The 21,702-nt window shown below is 42.5% G+C and overlaps 1 protein-coding gene across 3 annotated transcripts in view; it reads right to left on the bottom strand.

Annotated features, from left to right (window-relative positions):
• The window catches only part of agap1 (ArfGAP with GTPase domain, ankyrin repeat and PH domain 1), a 263,429-nt gene that overhangs the window by 85,878 nt on the left and 155,849 nt on the right, over positions 1-21,702 (bottom strand). For all 3 annotated transcript variants that reach the window (XM_036569793.1, XM_036569792.1, XM_036569794.1), the window contains 3 exons: positions 16,850-16,977; positions 13,571-13,726; positions 12,731-12,823 (listed from right to left, as the gene is read on the bottom strand). In XM_036569793.1, coding sequence (XP_036425686.1) covers positions 12,731-12,823; positions 13,571-13,726; positions 16,850-16,977 — 377 coding nt within the window. The remainder of the gene's footprint in view (positions 1-12,730; positions 12,824-13,570; positions 13,727-16,849; positions 16,978-21,702) is intronic.

Genomic DNA, 21,702 nt, shown 5'->3' with positions numbered 1-21,702 from the left:
CAGAGCACAAAAGCTTATACAACAAGAAACACATTGACCGCATGGCAGAAAAGCAGTAAAATTTATTAGCAAATGTCAAGTTTTTCGCCTCCGTTTTGTTTGCCTACGTGTCTCTACCCATATTGTGTTTGTGTGTGTTTAAAAACAGACTAAAATCACAGTGAATTCCTGGCAAAAATCTGCGAGAGCGGAATGTTTAAAGTGATTCACAACTTTGTGTCCGACTGTCACAGAGTCAGTAACACTTATAGCATCTACAGATGCTGAAGGTTCAGATACAAACAGAACTGATGAAAAATAACAAAAAAGAGCCAATGCTTCTCGAAACTGCTACCAGTATCAGTTTAAATCCATCAGATCCTAAAAATAAATAATACTACCATCAGTCCTTTTTTCCCCTCAAAGACCAGACACTGTGACTTGACCACAAAACTTCAGACGCTAACAAAAGCTTCTAATCTCTTCCGTTAAAGCAGGCCAATCTGAGCTTGTAGCGTTCATGATTCATTTCCACTATCATGTCCTTTATTTCTTCCATTAAGGAACAAAAGGATGAGGCCACTTTAAGATAACTGTGTCCTGTGGACAGTCTGGAGTCAGTGAAGTGGACAGGATCCATCTCCGTGTGTCCAAAATCAACAACAGGTCAACAAAGAGCAGGGCGTCTACTCCGGGTGGGTTCATTGTTCTTGTGGAGGCCAGAGAGAAGGGGGCTAAATTAAAGGTGTCATCCACACACATGCTTGCCTCCAGGCCTTTCACAGTGTCTGTGTGCGTTTGTGTATGTGTGTGCGGTGCATGGGGCAGTTAGAGTGATACTGGCTGAAAGCCGGAGATCCTTTATCACTGTGGCCATCTGATCTGGTCAGTGCAGGCAGTGAGAGGGCACCATCCCACCGGACATTTATCATTAGCAGGCACTCAACCTGCAGCGAGCTGGGAAAACACCGACAACACAAACACAAACACACAACACTCTAACTAGTGGCTTTTAAAAAATAAAGGATGCAAAAAATGATGGGATGTTGTTTCTTTCCACCAAACCCAACTGAGAAAGCCAAAATAACTTCAAAATATTTAAATTATAATAAAATATTTGACTCTTCTACTTAAACCTCAACAGAAATCTGGTATTATTTGAATTTTAGAAACCTTCACATGAGGTTTCAATGAGCTACAGGTGAAAAACATTGAAACATCACACTTTTGTTATCGCCAATAACTATGATGTCTAAGGGTTAAAACAGAAGCTCTACTAATACACACAAATTTCTGGGGATGCTGCTCATTTAAAGCTCTCACATCATGACAGGTAATGGCTAAGAAGAAGATTCAAAAGACCATGCTGAACAATGAAAAAGAAAAATGAAAACTGGGGGGAAAAAGGCAGAAAAGGGATAAAACTTAGTCCCTTATATTTAGATTATATATGACTAGCTCCTAATGGTCAATGGATCTGAGTCAGTTTGGACAGATCTCTTTAAGATGGTGTCACTAAGTGCACCTACTTGTGCCCAAGACAAAACGTCAGGCAATTCTCCGTACTGTCACTTTAATTCAGCTCGGAAACCGAACATTACATATTCCGCAATGAAGCTCTTCATTTCTGTTCTGCGCAGCATGAGGCTAAGAAGCCCCCGCCTGCGAGTATTAACTACTCAACGGACACGATGCACAAAGTGCGCTCGCAATATCAAACCAAGGTCACGAGAAAAGCTAAGGAGGGATAACAGCACACCGGCACCCAGCGCATTCAAAAAACACAACAAAGACGGACGCTGGCAACACTAGATTAGCTAAATCTAAACAGTCCAGCAAAGCAAAGTTTGTGTATTTGGTTAAATTATTTTCCACTAAAATTATACGGTGGAAGAGGGGGGAAAAAATCTAATTTGCAGGAGGTTAGCATGCATGACAAAAATGCCATCTTGGCCAAAATGGCTCGGAGCGGTGACAACCTTTCCCAGGGAAATGATATTTTTCCAATCCCGCGGAAGGCGGATCATGTCACACTCGTTAAAGGCTTGATAGCAGGTCTTTAATATTCACCGTCTTAATTAGGACTGCAGTTAATTTCATTAAATTCTTTCGGTGCTAAATGAAGCAGATTATGAGACATCTTTTATTGCGAAGCGTGAAATTACAGCCTGCCCGCTGCCAATGGCAGGGCCAAACTAATGAATTACAGGGTAAATAACACCCGAATTAACCATCCAATTTAACTCCTTACAAAGCACCCTGCTCAGAGGGGGTGAAACTTTGTCAAATTCACACAGCTCAGCGCCCGTCTACGCACCAGAACACACAATTACAAGCATGATACTAATTTCCCTTTATGATGAAGAGAGACTTCTCAGCTCCCTTTTTTATTTCGAGAAAGAAAAGACGTTGTAGGATGGAAGGAAGATTTAAGAGAGCGATGCACGGTAAAACGCACGGCCAAAGAAGTTCACTTTAACAGAGTGGAATGAAGACACCTAGAGATGCATTAAAATGTGCTTTAAAATCGTCCAAATGGGATAAAAGGCAGGCCGAGGGAGCTGGATGGTTCATTTTGAAAAAATGGACTTTTAAGGGAGAAAAAAAGAAGGATGAGGAAAGAAGGCTCTGGGTTTTCGCCGCTAAAAACGATCAATGGTGTTCACAGAGCAAAGTAAGACTTGCTTGTGGGAACATGACAAGAGTAACGACAGATGAGGATACGAAGACGGGAAACCATTCTGTCTTTAAGGCCAAACAGTCGTTGCTACTCTTCAGCCTAATCTCACCACTCCATTCTCCAACCCCGTTCCCATTCTCCATCTCGGTCCATCTCTCAATTAGTTTCTCTCCAGCACCACTTGCTGAAATTAATTTGTTGAAATGCTCTCGCAAAATGGCTCCGTCAGGCGGTTGACAAAGACGTGTGCGAACCTCTCCGCGGTAATTATCAGCTAATTAAGAACGCCGAACAGATGTCGGCGGACTCCAAGCCATACAGGGTCTGTAAACAAAGCTGCCGACCATCATGGCGGCAGTTAGCCACTTTACAAAACGCTCAACAACTCAATAACCGCACCGTTTTCGCTATAAACATCTCATTTCATTCGAAATTAACTTCTCTGAGATCAGACAGAAACATATCGGCTGCCTAAAACACAGATCGGCTTAGAAAATAAACAAGTAAACAAACCAACAGACCACTTATTTCAACAAGTGCGAACAGCCACTTGTCAGTCAAAACAAGCGCAGCTTAATAAACATGTCAAAGTGAGTGGAGATCGCCGCCGTGACCAGATGCACAATTACGGCCAATAAGAACAAAGAGCGAGGTCAAAGCCGTGCATGTGATTGGCAGAGCTCATAGCAGTGCCAGCAAAGCAAGGTAACCCTCCTGACCTGGGCACACCCCCTCCGTGGGCCGATGGCAGGCGAAGCGCTCCTCTTCAGCCGCCTAATTGCTGCAGAGTGGGTGCCCGCCCCACCCTCATTACCGGCGGCCCGGTCCACCACGTCGTTTGCACATTTTAATGAGGAGCATGTTCTAATGAAGGCATTTTTACAAAGGTTTCGCCGTAGCTGAGAGCCACGGCGAGAGCGCAACCTTCCGCACAGGAGTCAGAACAATAACACTGGTAATGAGATCCCGACAAGCAGAAAATAAACTGAGAGAGTGAAAGAGAAAGAGTTCGCACATTCACAAAAAGCAGTAATATTTACATTCCATATTGAAGACTGCGTTCATATGGAGTGAAAGAAGTGACCTATCCATGCCATATCCCACAAACGCAGTGTTTCTGCAGAAAATTGCGCAAATTTGGACGACCGTATAACCCTTTAGACCCCAACAGAATTATAGAACACTGTCCACATTTCTTAAAAAGACATATTATAAAACAACGTAAATAGAACAACTACTATGGGAGGCAAATCCGGCCAAAAAAGAAATGCAAACCTGTTTTTGCCATTTCTTTTGCCAAACATCTGTGCAAATATCCTGCCAAAGCTGAAAACGAAATGAAATACCTACATTTGCAATTTCATTTTTCACATAAGCACGAGCCATTTGTGACAAAAGTAAAAATAAATTTAAATCAGCTGTTTGTCATTTCATTTTAGTCCTTATTCTGGTGTTTCATGGCCGTATCTAAAATGAAAAAGCTAATAGAGAAAAGAATCCAAGCTTCACATTGGCTTTGCCTTTTCTTCATGAAATGCAGAATACGCATCAAAACTAAAATCAAAACGCAACCTTTACGTTCTTATTTCTTTTTCATAGAAATAGGCCGCATAATCAACAGCACAGTGACAGTTTGCAATTCAGTTTTCGGTGTGGACGCGCTTTAAGTGTGTAGGCAAACGCAAACGAACATCAGCGCCATCTGCTGGTGATATACTTTTCATTTCCCGCTTTGCTTTTTCGTTTTCAAACTGACCAACATACAAATATGTGTTAATTAGCACTAGGCGGGGCTACAAGGTACATTTTAGGACATCCTCAGAGTTAGAACGGTATCGTTCCTCAAGCTAAACGACTTCAAGTCGTTAAATAACAAGGGTATGAAACGAATAAACTGAATACAACGACTAATGAAGTTTCTCATTATTTCATAGCAATGAAAACTATAAAAATCACCACTTACAGATATAGATAAAGACCACACACTGAGCCTAAGAACTCTGTCAGACACCAATTTCACAAAGCTACTTCACTTCTTTGAACTGAATTGAACTGAAGACTTTAGTAAGAGACAGAAAGAGATCCAGCATTTACACAAAGGGAAATAACCAAATGAACGACTGCCGAATGACACCCAGTGTAAGGAAGCTTAGCGTCCTAACTCACTCACTTGGTCAGTGCAGCTGAGACTAACTAGAAAGCATCAAACACAGAGAACAGACTAGCAAACTGTTCCAGCTGATTCAAATAGGCAAAGAAATATTTCTATAAATCCATACAAATTGATAAACACTGAAACAACACAACAAGTAATTGATGCTGAACCCAGTTTATGTTCGCCTGCTGACGTTTTTTCACTCCCTTTGCAGCACAAACTTGGCTACGTATTCAGTAAACCAGCTAAATCAGCTAAGATCTTTGTTTTAAATTGCTAAACCAAGAAAAAAATATCAATACTACTGTCTAGGTAAGCTGGAATCCAGTTATCCTGTTAGACTCTTCTGTCTCCATATTTGATAAACAGAATAATTTTGAACGCACCAAGTCTCGACCTCGTCTGGGGGATTCATTGTAAGAAAAATGAGATGTATAAATGTGTAAAGCCTTTTGTTGTGAATCAGAAACTAGAATGTTTTAATTAAAAACGAAATAGTTAGTAATCTAAAATGTAATTTGTATCAAAGATTGCTGTGACTGTCATGTTTGCTGTCAGAATTAACCTCATTAAATCACAATGAGAGTAACAGTGAAATGCTGGCAGAGGCCTCTGTGGGGTCTAGAGAGTTAAAGACGGAAAGACCACTAAACCTAATGAGAAATTTAGGATGCATTAGGTGGGAAAGTGTGAAAGGTCACAGTTAGAACAGATCAAGTGTAGTTTTTTTTGGTTGTAATCAAGCTCATGTTAGCATAGTGGCAAATTCATTGTATTTCCAACTTGCCTAATTTCAATCGGCTACATTAATGTATTTTAAACTCTACCTTATGTACAGAAACTAAACCTAAATAAGGTTAATGAGATTTTAAAGCTTGGCCTTGCACAAGTTTCAAGGAAGAACTATATTTGTGTTCAGAGCATGGAAAAGTCAATTAGTCGTTAATTCCTCAAATTAAATATTTTACCAAGCACCCCAAAGTACCGATAACATAATTATTGTTTCGTCATCAGTCCTTCAAAATCTCAAGCCATTGGCTGCGTTTGGTGGCTCATCCTTGTGTGAGTAATCAACTAACAATTATGAGCATACCTTCAAGGAACAGCTAAGCGACAAACTTAACATGCTCAGACATCTGCCATTCCTCATCAGCAGCCCGGGGAGCTCAGTGAGAAGCCGGAGCTGTGAGCGCAGGCCAGCAGCGAGCCTCGCAATTACGTGAGGGCGAGAGAGACAGAAAGGGCCGGTGAGTTGAAGATGTTGGAGTAGTGAGTAAAGTGGGGAAAAGTAGGAGAGAAGCGAGTAAAGGCTGAGGGCAGTCTCATTAAAACAGAGTGTGAAATAAGCGCTAACGCAAAGCGTGTAGACAGCAGCGCACGGACACACGTGCATGCAAAACGGTCTAATTGGGAAGCAGGTCGAGCGGCCGGCAGCCGCAGCCAGTGAGAGGCGGAGAGGCAGATCGAGAGCGACACGGGTGCCTTCGCGAGAGGAAAAGACCACAGGGAATTATCAAATCAATTAACGTCCCGCTCCAAAAAGGAAGCTCTGGCCTGTGCCTGTGAGCGCTAACCGTTCCGCTCGCTTTTGTGGTGCTGGGGAGGGGGCGGTGGAGGGCCCAGTGAGTGCTGCTCGTGTTGGAGAAACACTGCCTGATGCTAGCGTCCAATTAGAGAAGTGCAGCAGCAGAGCCGGCCAGTGATCTGATGGAGGTACTCGGTAGCAGCTGCGACTCAGAGAGAATGTCTGTCGGCCTGTCTGTCTGCCTACCTCCATGTGCACATGTCTGTCTGTCTGGCAGTCTATCAGCATTGCCGTATGTGTGCCTGCATGTCTGTCTGTCTGTCTTAGGCCTGTGCACGGTGATGGATAACCGGAATTCTGTGCTAACGGCCTCCAGTGACTCATTTACCACCTTTGTAAAAGTTGCTCATTAATTGATTTATGTTATGCAAATTACAGCAAGACACCATGATAACCACCTAAACTGAACATTTAAAGTGTTGGGTGAGGAGACATCCCACATTAACACCACATTTATTAACCCAACATACACTATATGGCCAAAAGTATGTGGACACCATCTCCATTGACAAACACTGGCAGTTGAACGAAGAACTAAGAGACATGGCACTATCATAGGATGCTACCTTTGCCACAAGTTAGTCTGTGAAATCTCTGCCTTGCTAGATCTGCCCCAGTCAACTGTAAGTGCCACATGACAACAGCTCAGCCACGAAGCGGTAGACCACACAAACTCACCGAGCAGGGCTGCAGAGAGATGAAGCACATAGTGCCCATGGGTCAAACTCAAGGCCCGCAGGCCAGATGAGGCCTGTGACACAATCCTATCTGGCCTGCAAAAGTATTTTAAATTTCTATTAATATTAGCCTTTTTCACAATGCATTGCACTACAGTCCCCAGCATGCACTGCAACGTAATGTGCTGTGACTCTCCTACCCCAATAACAATATACGAGACAGCGGTTATACCTCAGTACTACGCAATTCCACATCAGTTATATCAACAAATGCACTAGCTACACTGCAGCTGCAACCAGTATGAACACTTAACGTCAGCTCAGCAGCTCAGAAATTGAGCCCAAGTCTTAATAAACTTGCAGCAAAGAAAGGATGCCAGGTGTCTAGTTCAAGCACACAGGTAGGTTTAAAAGACTGAGCTCCTGGGGACATTGAAGTATTTAATAATTCAAATATTCACATAACATTTCAAAGTCTACTACAAATGTCTGTATTTTACTGCGCATTTTGAATAAACGATGGCCAGTTCAGGTTATAGCTCAACATTAATTAAAAATGAAATAAAAACATTTTTTTCTCTGGTCCACAGATTTGTTCAGATTTTTTAAAATGGCCCCTTTAGTGGTTGAGTTTGAAACCCCTGACATAGCGCATAAAACCCTCCTATCCTCTCTGCTGCATCACTCACCAGAGTTGCAAACTGCCTCTGGAAGTAACATCAGCACAAGAACTGAGCATCAGGAGCTTAAAGAAATGGGTTTCCATGGCCGAGTAGCTGCACAGAAGCCACAAGATCACTATGCGCAATGCCAAGCGTTGGCTGGAGGGGTGTGAAGCACGCCGCCCTGGACTCTGACGCAGTGGAAACATGATCTCTGGAGTGATGAATCACGCTTCACTATTTGGCAGTGTGACTGTCTAATCTGGGTTTGGCGGATGCCAGGTGAATGCCACTTACTGAAACACATAGTGCCAAAACTAATGTTTGGCAGAGGTGATCTGAATTTGATGTAATAGGAAAAACTGAATGTATCAGATTATTTTTTATTGAACCATTGCTTATTTGCATTATTTGCTCAATTTTATAAAATAAAAACAGTCTGTTTATAATACGTAAACATTGTTTCTGAACGATCGGTTCACTCCCCTGGGGATTTGGATCATATATGGAAGCTAAGCTGCAAAAACAGACCGGTTCAAGCTTTATGATGTCAGTAAAAACTGATGCATTTACATATCTCTGTCTATTCAGCCTATAGCAGATTAGCCCCGCGCATTCGTTCTGAAGGTATAAGGATTGTTTCAGCCCACGCTGATTTCTGAATGAGGCGCAACACAGTGCAGCAAACCAGAAACCATTTACATATATCTTTACATATAGTCACAGTAACAAAAATAGCCTGTTTAATTTTAAGAGATAAAGGAAAGTTTGGAAAATGATCATGTAAAAATTAATTCTAAAAGTTTTTGGTACATAAACCCACACCAAGGAAAAATAAAATGTATGAAAGCTTGTAGAATATTGGCTATTAAAAGAAAACACTGTCATTTGGTCCCCAAAGCCATGTAAACGTAGCAATTCCAGACACTAGACTGGATGCAACAACCAAATGCGACTTGAAAAATAAACTTGTTAATTAAAAATCACACTGCTAACGCAAGTTCATATAGATGGAGCGTCCCTGTGAGCTCTGATGGCAAGGAGTGCAGGAGGTGATGGCTGGCTGTGGGCTGCAGGAAGGAGGCGGGGGGGGCTGTGATGAATGTAGACCGCTGATTGATCTGCTCATAAGATGACAAGCTCTGGCACTGAAGGGGCCCCTCATCCGCATAAGTGCGTGTAGGCGAGTGCGTGTGTGTGTGGAGTTTACAGGCTCCTTCTGACACCGAGGAAATTAATCCCTCATTTATGTACCTGCAGTGTCAAGTGGCTGAAGGATGCTCGAGGGACAGGGCTCTGTGCCAAGCCCACAATCACATGCACACGCTTTAACTATCAAAGGTTCTTTCCAGGGTAGAACCAAACATGTATATGAATGCATAATATTTCACCAAACACTACTAATGCTGAAAAATGAAGAAGCACTTCAAAAGTAACGGTCAGCCTGTGATCAAAATGCAAAAATAAAAAGAACAGAGCATAGAAACCCTAAAACGGACTTCTTCACCTACTTTAAAGCACCTGAAGTGTACATTGTGTGGCTATATTATCTAAGATCTACATGTGAAAGTTTCTTTTTCATACAGAGTTGTGAGTATATAATATTCATACTGGAAAATTTGTCAACAAAAATAAAAAAAATCCATCTCTCACAACTTCTCATTAGAGTGCTCCTGGCACTGCATAGCAATTAGAGCAGCTATCCCTGAATGGAGCGTGCAGGCCAGGCCTCTGCAGCGGTCAACTGGACCCCCTCCACCCACCCCCAAAACATCTGTGTGAAACGGGCCGGCCTCTCCATCTGTCAACCGAGCTCTGCTCCGGCCAACCTCATTTGTTCATCATTAACTCCACCGACTGAACAGGATGTATGCAAACTAGGCTGCAGGACTGGACCGGACACTGCTAGCAGAGATTTGCCTCGTGTGTCTCTGCAGAGACACAGTCCACTGCTCCAGAAAGCAGAACATTGTCTGTGTGTACATGCAAAGATTTTTGCCAATCCGATTGAACACATTCCGATTATTAGAGCTGGGCGATATGGCCAAAATTGTTATCACGATAAACAAAATTCATATCGTTCGATATCGATACATATCGCGATAAATATCCTATCATTATTTCTATCAAGTTTGAAGGCTGATTTTTGCTCCTGGGTGGTTAATCGCTGTTTTAAACCAACGTGATCCTTTATGGTCGGAACATGACAAACACTCGCCAAACAGTGGGACGTTCCACAAATCTGTCACGGGAGAGTGGGAGAAAGTGTCTGGTGAGCTGTTTTTACCAGCTGGAAAAGCACGGTTATTTTTCTAATAGTCATAATTTAAGAAAGAAAACTTTATTAAAAGATTATTTTAGCTGGTGCCGAGCGCTCGGCTACCCCGCTACAAATGACATCACAGTATTCAGACACCAGCTGGCGACGACTGGATTCCTCTATACTATCGTAGTAGTTTAAGGGGTGAACCGCAAAATATCAACACCAGACAAACGGAGTCCTCTTTTTAGGTACGTTTAAACTGAAAGCGGTGCTTTTGTGTCATGTTTGATCCACAGTATCATCAGTTCTCCGTGTTTTGTGAGTGACGGAGCGCTAGCTTTCCAGGCTAGCTGTTTTTAGCAGCTGGCTAACTTGAAGCAGCGCTCCGTCACTCACAAAACACAGCAAATTGATGATTCCGCTCTCCAACGCCTCACAGCTTCCTCAGTTTACTTTTGTTTAAATCAGGGCTGTAATTTACATGAACCCACTTCTTTCTTTCACTTTCGTTGTTTGTGAATGCACTCATACTAAAATATGACTGAGCGCTGTAACAGGGCTGTAGTTGTGAGGAGCAGACGTGATTTAACGCTGCTAAAGCTGTTAGGATGTTAGTAAAGAGGTGAGGTCACTGTAGGACAGTACAGTTACACCACTGACCTTGTCACTCACACTCGGTCACAGGAGAGCAGAACGCAAGCATTGCTAAAGACTCATCTTACTCGTGGCCCCCTCCCTCTCTAATCATGTAGAAAAACTCGGAAGTGCGCCCTCTCCTGGCGACAGCAGAGTAGTGTCGCTTTCCTTGCAGCAGAAAACGCCACCAAGGCTTTCGCTGAACGTGGACGTGTGAGAATGGTGTATTATATCGAACATTTATCGAACATGTCGTATCGCTCTAACGAGGAAAAGTTATATCGCGATGATTATCGTTATCGTTTTATCGCCCAGCCCTACCGATTATAGATTAAGACTGATGTGTTTATATTCTCACTCTTCTCAACCATCTGATAGAAAATCTCTGCTTACATGCTCACTACAAGTAATCAGATGCATAATTACACGCATGCATAGAGAACCATTTATTGTAAATGTTACCATGACAGCCAGCATCATGTGAGTCCAGTCAGAGTGAGACAAGTTTTCAGGTGGCGCGAATGTGTTTTTAATTGTTTTAAAATTATGGCAGAAAAACGTCCTTCACGTGTCCTTATTAAAGAAGGCCGAGAGGAAGACGTCGTGTTCTGAGACACATAAGCTGGACGTCCGTCCCACCGCCGTCTTTTAAAGACCAGAGCATAAACTTCGTCTCCTCTGCAGACCAGTTTCTGCTCCGCCATGCTGAACGGTATAAACTTTCACTGTGACGTGACGCAAACGTACTTAAACTTTCCAGAGGTCGGAAAAGCATATTGTGACATTTTGTAATGTTTATCATGGTGATGATAAATGTCATACTGCCCAGCTCTGCTGACAAACACAACTTTTTGAATTTACCTTTTTTAAATGACTACTTTAAGCTGTCTTTAATATTTCGAGTTGCTCTAACATTCAAAAAGTCTCCTTTTTGTGGCTTGTTCTTATCACTAAGCGGTTAGAGTGTAATAGTGTAATAGCCATGCGCTACATCTCAGCCGACGACACATCACACGGTGAGAAAGCTAACAGTCATGATACAAACAGGCCCAAAGGAACGTCATCAGGCTTAATGCACACAATATTGATTTAAAGCAATAATGTCTTGATCAGCTCTGATATGAAATTTTCAGATTGGATCAGAACATCTCCAAAAGTAATATGCTTCAAGCACCACATGGCAAGAGGAGCTCTAGCTGCTCTGCAGCTGCAGGGAGTCTTTGAAACCGAAGTCTTGACTACAGATATCAGAGCCATTCCACAAAGACGGCCCTTTCCTGCCGCACAAGCAAAAGGACCCAGCAGGGTCCAAACCCACCCGTGGACTGGCAGCAGTCGGCCGGAGCTCCTGCACTGTGCTGCTGAAGGGCGTAAGCGGCGCGCTAATAAACACAGATCTCATTTAAAGGGAGCGCTAATCAGAGATGCAATTTGTTCATTAGAAAATTACAAACAAGGCCGCTGCACTGACATGAGAGGGCGCGATTAGTGGCGCTAATTACCTGATTCTTACACTCCAGTTGAGACACGCAGCGGAGGATGTCTAGCCCCCCCTCACCCCCTCTCCTTTCTGCTCTTGTTTGTGACAAATTAAAGCCAACTCAAACAATCTCTCGCAGAACACAGTGGGGTGGAGGTGGTGGTGGTGGGGGGGTTGGAGCTTCAAGCTAAAGCAGAAGCAACGGTCCAATCAAAGCTTTCCCCTCCGCAGGAAAGGGCTGGGTTTTGAGGAAGGGAGGGTGGTGGAGGGGGTCCATATGTCGACCGGCAGACCACACTTCATTAAGACCCTTTTAGCTTCACACTATTCTCGACAGGAGGAAAGAGATGGGAGAGAGAGAGAAAGAGAAAGAGAGAGAGAGAGAGAGAGAGAGAGAGAAATCCCTTCCCACTCCTTATCCTAATGATCTTGTTTCAATACACAGGGGATCCCAGCTCTAATTGATGTCAAGTGTATGCTTTCGCTGTTAATCAAGGAGACGGCATCAAACGGGCCCGGCGAGGGTCCGAGTGCTGATCACAGGCCCCCTCGCCGGCAACACGCCGCTCCCGGACCCCAATTATCCCTGCGCAGACGGCTGGCCAGACCCTACCTGCTTAATTGGGATTGCGCGGCCACTTCCAATGCTGTCTGCGCGGCCCTCCAGTCCTTTCTTCTCCTTGTCTGGTTCGCTCCCCTTGCGAGACTGTGGAAGGGAGGGGAGAAGACGTTTTTGAGTGAGAGGCAGGCTTAGCCACTAATTGAGTTTGACTCTGTTCTAGACTACAGACAGTGTGGCAAGGGGCGCATGAAGTCCTTCTGAAAGGTCAAGGAAGGCATGTGAGGGGTCAGCTTGATGTTGCTCTGGCCTAGTCACCGTCCTCTTTTGAGAGCTTGACATAAGATACATGTACAGAATGTGAGCAGCAATTTATTCAAGAGCTACTAAAACTTGAATTCCCAAAGTTAGATACTCCAAGTTAGACAGGAACAGAAACTACAGCTACTACTGCTACTAATTCGATTGAGAAAGTGTGCTGTAAGATTATATTTGTGCATGATTAGTAAAACTGTTAGGCTGGAAAGTTGGAAAGGTGAATAAAAGTAAATTAACAGCTGAATTCTACTTATCGCTGTTGTTGGAAGAAAACCTCATAACTCCAAAATGATAACTTTACAGTAAAAGGAAAAAAAACTACTTTACTTTTAATGTAAGTCAATGGAACCAGACGTTTTTTTCCAGGTCATTCTGGACCATTTCTTTTGGTCTGTTCTTCATGAAATTCACACACAATATAAAGGGCAACAGGAATTTTCAAATTATGCCAAAAACTGAAAAACGACAAAAATGGAGATACGAGGTTTTCTTCCGACAGCAGCGATAATCAGAAATGTTGTAAAACCAACAGACTAACAGCCAGTAATGAATATGTGTGCATGTGCGCAGGCTGACCGTGAACAGGTTGGAGCGGCGTTTGGATTGCTTGCGGACCGGCGTTGGGGTGTTGGCTGTCTGGGGCACATCGATGCGCAGCTCCTTCTGGCTGGTGCTGGGAGTGGAGGGCACGGAGGAGGAGTAATCACTCAGACTGCCTCCTCCATTACTAGTCTATCATACGGAGAGACAAAGAGAGACAGAGGTTCAAACGTTTTAGCCCAGGATGTGAATAAATAAACTAAGTTCATTCAGCAAAAACCGTGCATGATGAAAAAGACTAAGAGAGAGGACAAAGGGGAAAGTTGGCAAGACTGATGTCTCGCTCTTCTTTCCACTGACTACGGTTAGTTTGAGAGGGTAAAGTTTTTTGAACGGCTCCTCACTCAGGATCTACACATTCCATGAAAGCAGTGGGCACATCCCACTTGCTGGTGTACAGTTTTACACATTATACACTCCACTGACAATTTATCAGAAACACATACCTCGCTGGTGTACAGTGAAAAACCATCTGTTTTAATGTATAATCTGTCTCAGCCATCCTGTAGATCACAGAGCTGCTCTTGGCTGAATATTTCTGGATGGTGGACCTCTCTCAAACTAACAGCGACAAGATTTTTGCCAATCCGATTGAATACATTCCCATTACAGATTAAGACTGAGGTCTTTATTCTCACTCTACTCAACCATCTGATGGAAAATCTCTGTTTACATGCTCACTACAAGTAATCAGATCCAAAATGACGTGCATGCGTAAAGAACCACTTAATGTAGACGTCACCATGACAACGAGCATCACGTGAGTCCAGTCAGAGTGAGATGAGCAGCAGTGAGCAGTGCTTGTGTTTATAATTGCTTTAAAATGATGTCAGACTCAGGAAAACGTCCTTCACCTGTCCTTATTAAAGAAGGCCGAGAGGAAGACGTCGTGTTCTGAGACACATAAGCTGGACGTCCGTCCCACCGCCGTCTTTTAAAGATCAGAGCATGAACTTCGTCTCCTCTGCAGACCAGTTTCTGCTCCACCATGTTGAACTGTATAAACTCTCACTATGACGTGACGAACATGATCAGAACGGACTTAAACTTTCCGATAGGGAATGTAATCAGATACAGGCGTTTACACGGATATTATTCTTCTATTTAACGGATTATTTAAGTAGTATAAAGTATAAAGTAGTTATTAAATGATAATATACTGTAACTATATTGGCCTCACGACAAGTTACCTGCCTTGAGAATTGATCTCTACTTTTGAAATATAATGAATTGTCTATGATTTTATTTTTCATGATTTTAAGTTCAATCTCAATTCTACAGGGCATTCTCTGTCTTTTTAGCTTCCATGGCTCTGTTCATCAATCCATACACAAAAAAACAAATTTCTTTATTTTTATTTACAGCTTCCTAGTTTCCTACTAATTACTTCAAATCCAGGAAGTTGCAAAAGACACAGCACATTTTATTATATATGATATCTGGTTTTATATTATTGAAAAAAGTGATTCTAAACATTTGAACAGTGATTCTGAACTAAATATATATATATATGTATATACCCCATGTGTGTGCATATATGTATACCCCATGTGTGTGCATATATGTGTGTATATGGATGTATGGATGCATGTAGTCATATGTATGTGAAGCATATGTACATTGCTATGTATTAGAAAGCTGCTATATATGTATATACTTATGTTGCTTGATGTTTTGTCTTACATTCATTGAAATTATATGATGCCACACTTGAGCATAACACCACACAAGCACAGCCTATATGAAGCATTTCTTTTATAATGTAAAGTTTGCTTGTGATGTCAGTGTAATCACACAAATGTGAAGCCAAAAGGTCCTGATACATGCAGGTCCTGAATGCACGCTAAAGTAGTGTGCGAGATTCGCTGATCTATTAAGGAAGAATGTGGGCTAGACACACTGGGGCCATGTTATACACCGAAAATGAGAAATCAATGAGGACTGAGCGGTGGAGGACGATACGAGTCATGTGGGATTAACCAGTCTGAGCACGTGCGGCCAGGAACAGAGTAAGCTTGCATCACTGGGTCAGAAAAAAAGACTTCTGAATCATGCACTGCCCTGTTAGAGGGTTTTGTGTGAAGAGCAGATGATAATTAAAACTACATGTATGTGTGTACGCTTGCAATAGGGCAGAGCCCTGCAAGTTGACCAGTCAACTAATCAGTTGTACCACTGACTACTGTTTTGTCATGCGAATTATAGTTAAAGCCGTAGCAAACAGAAGGTTGGACCATGTAGCTGATGGCCATCCTCAGAGGTTAAAAGGTGATTGTAAAAAATTTGTCACATCTTTGAATATACTCAAAATATCCCCAAAAAAACTTATGTTTGGAGATTTATAACTATTTTAGCTTTATAAACATTACACATAAAAACTCAGAAGATACGTGTTCGTTCACTGGTCATTTTATATAGCAAATGAAATAATTATATCTGCCTTGGTGGCAACAAAACCCCTGGTTGCCATCACCAAACAGTAAAGTCAATTATTCAATTATTTAGAAATTTTTAAAAATCAAAAGAATTCGCTTTGAAAGTTTGCTTAAGATGGTGGACTAACTATAGGTTTAACCCATATATAGGTTTAGTAGACAAACCGGGAAATCTGTTCGCAGCATGGAATTTTTAACTAGTATTTCATCATAAAAACATAAAAATTTGCGCTTTAACGTTTTTATATGGTCTTCCGTTTAAATTTCGTTGATTTTCATGACTTTTTTTATTGTATTTATTTATTTAGCTGCATGACATGCATGAAAGAGTCGCTGCTGGATCTATTCTCTAAACACTGCGCCGCTTTAGCGCGCCGTCTGGGACTCGCGCGCACCACGTTCGAAAGCGCTGACCACTGACCACTTAACATGGGCGCCGAAATGGAAAGCGCCACGCAGATGCAGTGTGTGTGAATCAGGCCTATGAGAATCTGTGTTGTTCACGTGATCGGTTGCTCGAGAATGACTCATTTGAACTGTTTTACTGTTATATTGTTTACATGTGTGGTTTAGTGATCGTTCTACTTTATTTAGGCTGTTCATTAAATTGTGGGATTTCTTAATATACGTGATTCCACCCGCTCCTGCCTAAAGGGATCTGATTTCCCGCCTGCTCCCGCGAGCAACACTGAAAATTAGTCTTCTAATTAGACTTCTACTTTCTAGTTTGATATCATTTATTTGTTAACTTGAGGTTTAACAAAAAATTAAAATCAGGCCTTTTGGACTGACTATGGACAGCCCAAGCATGTATACTCACCTGACTGATGTGTACAGCCGACACAGGCGCCGAGCAGACTGAGGAGTGACTGGGTGAATTGGGGAGGGACTTGCAGGGTCCGATTGACAGCTGCTGCTTCTTCCGGGTTGCAACAATTTTCTGAGCCACTAAACACAAAGACAAACACAAAGCACACGTCAGAGCTGGACACAAAAAGCATATATCCATCACCTGACTACAAAAACACCAACAGGACCAAGATCAACAGGAACAGGAGGACAGCCGTTGATATATACCACTAAAAATGATTCCCACACTGACATTCTACTCTCCCCCTGGTTGGACTAGTCCACTTCATTATCCCTCATAAGGGGCTGTCTCGCAGTGCTGACCCACGCCCCTGATTCTACCATCACTCTCCTCTGGTCTCCCCCCCCAAACCCCCAGCACGCCCATTATTTAACTATTATTACGCCATGTTCATTACTCAAGCCCTCGCGGAGAGAGCTATCGGCGCGTGCAAAAGGGCGATGTCAATCAATCGCTCCCCGCTGGCCCTTATCGATTGATGGGCCGCCGACCGCGGTGGCAATCAGCCGCGCTCAGCAGAGAGATGTTCAAGTGCTCTGTCATCTTCTCCCTACCAGCTACATTGATCCCAGAGCTGGCCAGGGGAGGTCTGCCGGAGAAAGCTTCCTTCACCACAAAAATTCCTCAACAGACAAAGAGAGTCGTACAAAGAAAGTAGGGCTTATAAGCTATTTTCCCAGCAAAGTCAGGGACATGAATAAACCTTATAATAAGCTTTTAATCCCATGAACTGTAGGTTATGCTTAAAATAACTAAATAACAAATGGTTAATATTACATCTTCCATATGTTTGATGAAGCTGCTTTCATTCTGAGTGATGCTTCAGCCATCTTGAAGACTGGATTTGCTCATACTTTTGATCATTTTGTAAGAAAATTATCACACTGATTTTCAAACTTCTGCATATTTAAATGTTTACGATGTACACAAAGGCCCAGTCCCATTTCACCCCTCGCCCCTACCACTTAGCCCTACCCCTCTGTTTCATGTGTTCACGTCTAGGGGTAGGGTGTCACGATTCTTGTAGAGATAGAGGGGTGGGGCGAAGTGTTGGGGCTACATGGCCCTCCAAACGGAGGTTTTCCAGAGACTCCAAACAGAGAGTTATGAGAAAGAAAAACAGGCAAGATGGAGAACAAGAGAACAAAGAAACACACAAATGTGAGAATTTTCTCTGTTAAAAAATTATGATAACCATCATATTGTCTTAGTTTAATGTCATTTCAGTGTATTATGGTGCTTTTATTCATAACAAGCATTAAAAAATGATGTCTCAGCTCACCCGTTCCACCTTAAATAGTTTCATTCTAGTGCCTCAGGCATCAAACTTACTGCACCATTTAAGGTGGAACGGGAAATTCAAACAAGAAGCCGGTGAATATCCGACTTCAGCTTCATATCACTGAAGAATTAGGGGTGGGTGATAATAAATAATTTGCCCCCCTCTTTGAAGGCCTAAATGTAACTAAAGCCCAGCAGTGAGGAGCTGAACTTTACCCTCCTCTGCTGTCACTGCAGACTGGCAGGGTCGCCTACAGAGCAGCGCTGGTAGCTGTTAATGAAGTGATGCTCTTTTTATTTGAGGGTCCCATTTCAGAGGGAAGATTTCAACCACTACCCTGTAACTCAGAACCATTTCTTATTTTACCCCTACCCCTTGTTTTTGAGTGTCACCTTGCCACTTGGAGCTGAGACTGGGCCACAGTCGTTCAGAGTGGCTTGATGTGAAATGCTCTTATGATAGTTTTAAGATCTAATCTTGTCTTAAATATTTACTTGAAGTCCATTCATGATGAAGAGATACATGCAGTGTGCTGTAAGACAAAACAGTAACCATAGAAAACATATTTTTCAGTTTTATCAGTATTTTATCAATATCAGCATCACATATAAATACTCAGAAGACATATAGTGAAGCTGGTCATTTTACATAGTCAATAAAATGGCTATATTCGCACTGTACACATTGTGACCCCTGGTTCCTTTCACCACCAGAGTCGTGAAGTTTTTCTACAATAAAGAAAGTCAAACAAAACATGCGGAATGACTGTTTTAGAGGTTTAGTAATACGACAATTTTATCATCATGATATATTACATCAATTTACACCATAATATGCTTTTTGTTGCATATTGCAGATATCATCAGTGTCATCAGTGCAGTACATCATATAAAATGTTGATTAAAATTCATTGTATTTACAGTTTTTGATTATTTTTAAAAATGGCTAAATGTTTAGGTTTCTTTTTTGGTCTGTTCCAACATATGAAGCCTAAAAAACCTATTTACTGTGTATCACAGTATTGTGATGGTATATTTCTTCCATTTTGCCCACATCTTAACTACTGAATTTTGAAGCAATTTAATGTGTGTTATACCTTTAAAGCCTAAATCACAAATTGCATAAAATATTACATGTAACCTGTGTTTTGATGAAGTTTCTTAATTTTTGGGTCTCTAAGCAGAGGCCTTTCCTCACAAAAGCTCTTAGGGGTGGAAGTTCCCCTTGCTAGGGTGGACGTGCACTTCCTTTAGGGCAAGAGGGAGTTAAAAGAGCCTCCGCCTCCAGAACTCAATTACTCTTCTCCCAATAAACATGGCGGACTCTCATTCCCCTGGAAATGAAGCCATTGTTTTAATTGGATCTATTAAAGGCCTGAGCTTTAATGATGATTCGGCCATAAACATTTACCTTCAGGTGAGAGAGTTCTGTCCAAGGGCAGCCGCCATGACACACGACTACAACTCACACGCACGGAAGCCAATCTGCTGCTACATCAACAGCACACATCTGTGTTTGTTTAGACTCAAACACAACACTCAGAAGGCATATAATGCCTCCTTAAAGAGCAGCAACCATACTTCGGACAAAACTTTCTGCTCATCAGGATGCCACAGCCTGCATGCACACAGCAACAAACACATTTTTGCCATTGTGACCGTTTGTGACAGCTCAGCAACACCATAACGTCACCGTTAACAGCCACAGGTTACAACGAACAACGAGGCAGGCGAACGGAGGTGGCCGGGAGATATATGTCCACACATCCGCAAACGGCCACCCCGGCTGTATTTTACTTTAAGTGTTAAGAACAGTTATGATAAGACTGTGTTAAATATTTAAACTACACGGCTAATGCAATTTAACTTTACCCATCAATCTCAGCTCCCCAGTGAGCGGCAGCCATTTATCCTGGTGGGAACGACTAGCGTTTGATCAGATTTATGGCACATCTTTCTGCCACTGGTTTTGTGAGAGAAGCAGACACGCTGGTTCACCTTATTATGATTCATACGGCAGAAACTGACTGTGTTAAACAGCAATACAAAGTACTATTAATGCTCATTTTTGAGGGTACCTGTACTGATATACACTGGAATAGTATATTATATTATTATTTTGGTGTTTCTTTCAAACACTAATGCTTTACATCCATAAAATCAACAGCACAAATTAGGCTAAATACACACACACACACCAATGAGGCATTACATTATGACCACCTCCTTGTTTCTACGCTCATTGTCCATTTTATCAGCTCCACTTACTATATAGGTGCGCTTTGTAGTTCTACAGTTACAGACTGTAGTCCATCTGTTTCTCTGCATACTTTGTTAGCCCCCTTTTACCCTGTTCTTCAGTGGTCAGGACCCCCATGGACCCTCACAGAGCAGGTACTATTTGGGTGGTGGATCATTCTAAGCACTGTAGTAACACTGACATGGTGGTGATGTGTTAGTGTGTGCTGCGCTGGTCTGAGTGGATCAGACACAGCAGTGCTGCTGGAGTTTTTAAACACCTCAGTGTCACTGCTGGACTGAGAATAGTCCACCAACCAAAAATATCCAGCCAACAGCGTCCTGTGGGCAGCGTCCTGTGACCACGGATGAAGGACTAGAGGATGACCAACACAAACTGTGCAGCAGCAGATGAGCTATCGTCTCTGACTTTACATCTACAAGGTGGACTGACGAGGTAGGAGTGTCTAATAGAGTGGACAGTGAGTGGACACAGTGTTTAAAAACTCCAGCAGCACTGCTGTGTCTGATCCACTCAGACCAGCGCAGCACACACTAACACATCACCACCATGTCAGTGTTACTACAGTGCTTAGAATGATCCACCACCCAAATAGTACCTGCTCTGTGAGGGTCCATGGGGGTCCTGACCACTGAAGAACAGGGTAAAAGGGGGCTAACAAAGTATGCAGAGAAACAGATGGACTACAGTCTGTAACAGTGGTGCTATATGTCCAAAATTACATGGACATCTGAACATCACAACCATATGCACTTGTTGAACATCAATTCTAAACCACATTAATAAGGAGTCGATGCAAAAACAACCTTCGCTCTTCTGGGAATGTTTTCTACTAGATTTTGGAACATGGCTGCGGAGAACTGTGTCCATTTATTCAGAAGAGCATTAGTGAGGTTGGTCAGTGACGTTGGACAGTTAAGCCTGGCTCTCAGTCAGCGTTCAAGTTCATCCCAAAGGTGCTGGATGGGGTTGATGTCAGGGCTCTGTGAAGGGCAATCAAGTTCCTCCACACTGAACTTTATTTTTCTTAATTCTTTATGGACCTTGCTTCGTTCATGGTGCACTGTCCTGCTGAAAGAGGAAAGGGTCTTTCCCAAAAGAGCTGCAGCAAAGCTGCTCCGCCACAGAAACCGAATCCATGAAGCTGTGTGCTTATTTTGTACACTCATTATTATAAAGTGTGGCTGAAATAGCCAAAACCACTAATTAGAGTGAGTGTTTTCATACTCTGGCACTATCATGTCACCCATCCCAGTGAGTT

Source organism: Colossoma macropomum, unplaced genomic scaffold (genome assembly GCF_904425465.1).
Source record: "Colossoma macropomum unplaced genomic scaffold, Colossoma_macropomum, whole genome shotgun sequence".
In the NCBI taxonomy this organism is placed as follows: Eukaryota; Metazoa; Chordata; class Actinopteri; order Characiformes; family Serrasalmidae; genus Colossoma; species Colossoma macropomum.
The sequence above is the reverse complement of the archived record's forward strand: the minus strand, read 5'-3'. Positions and strand labels throughout refer to the sequence as shown.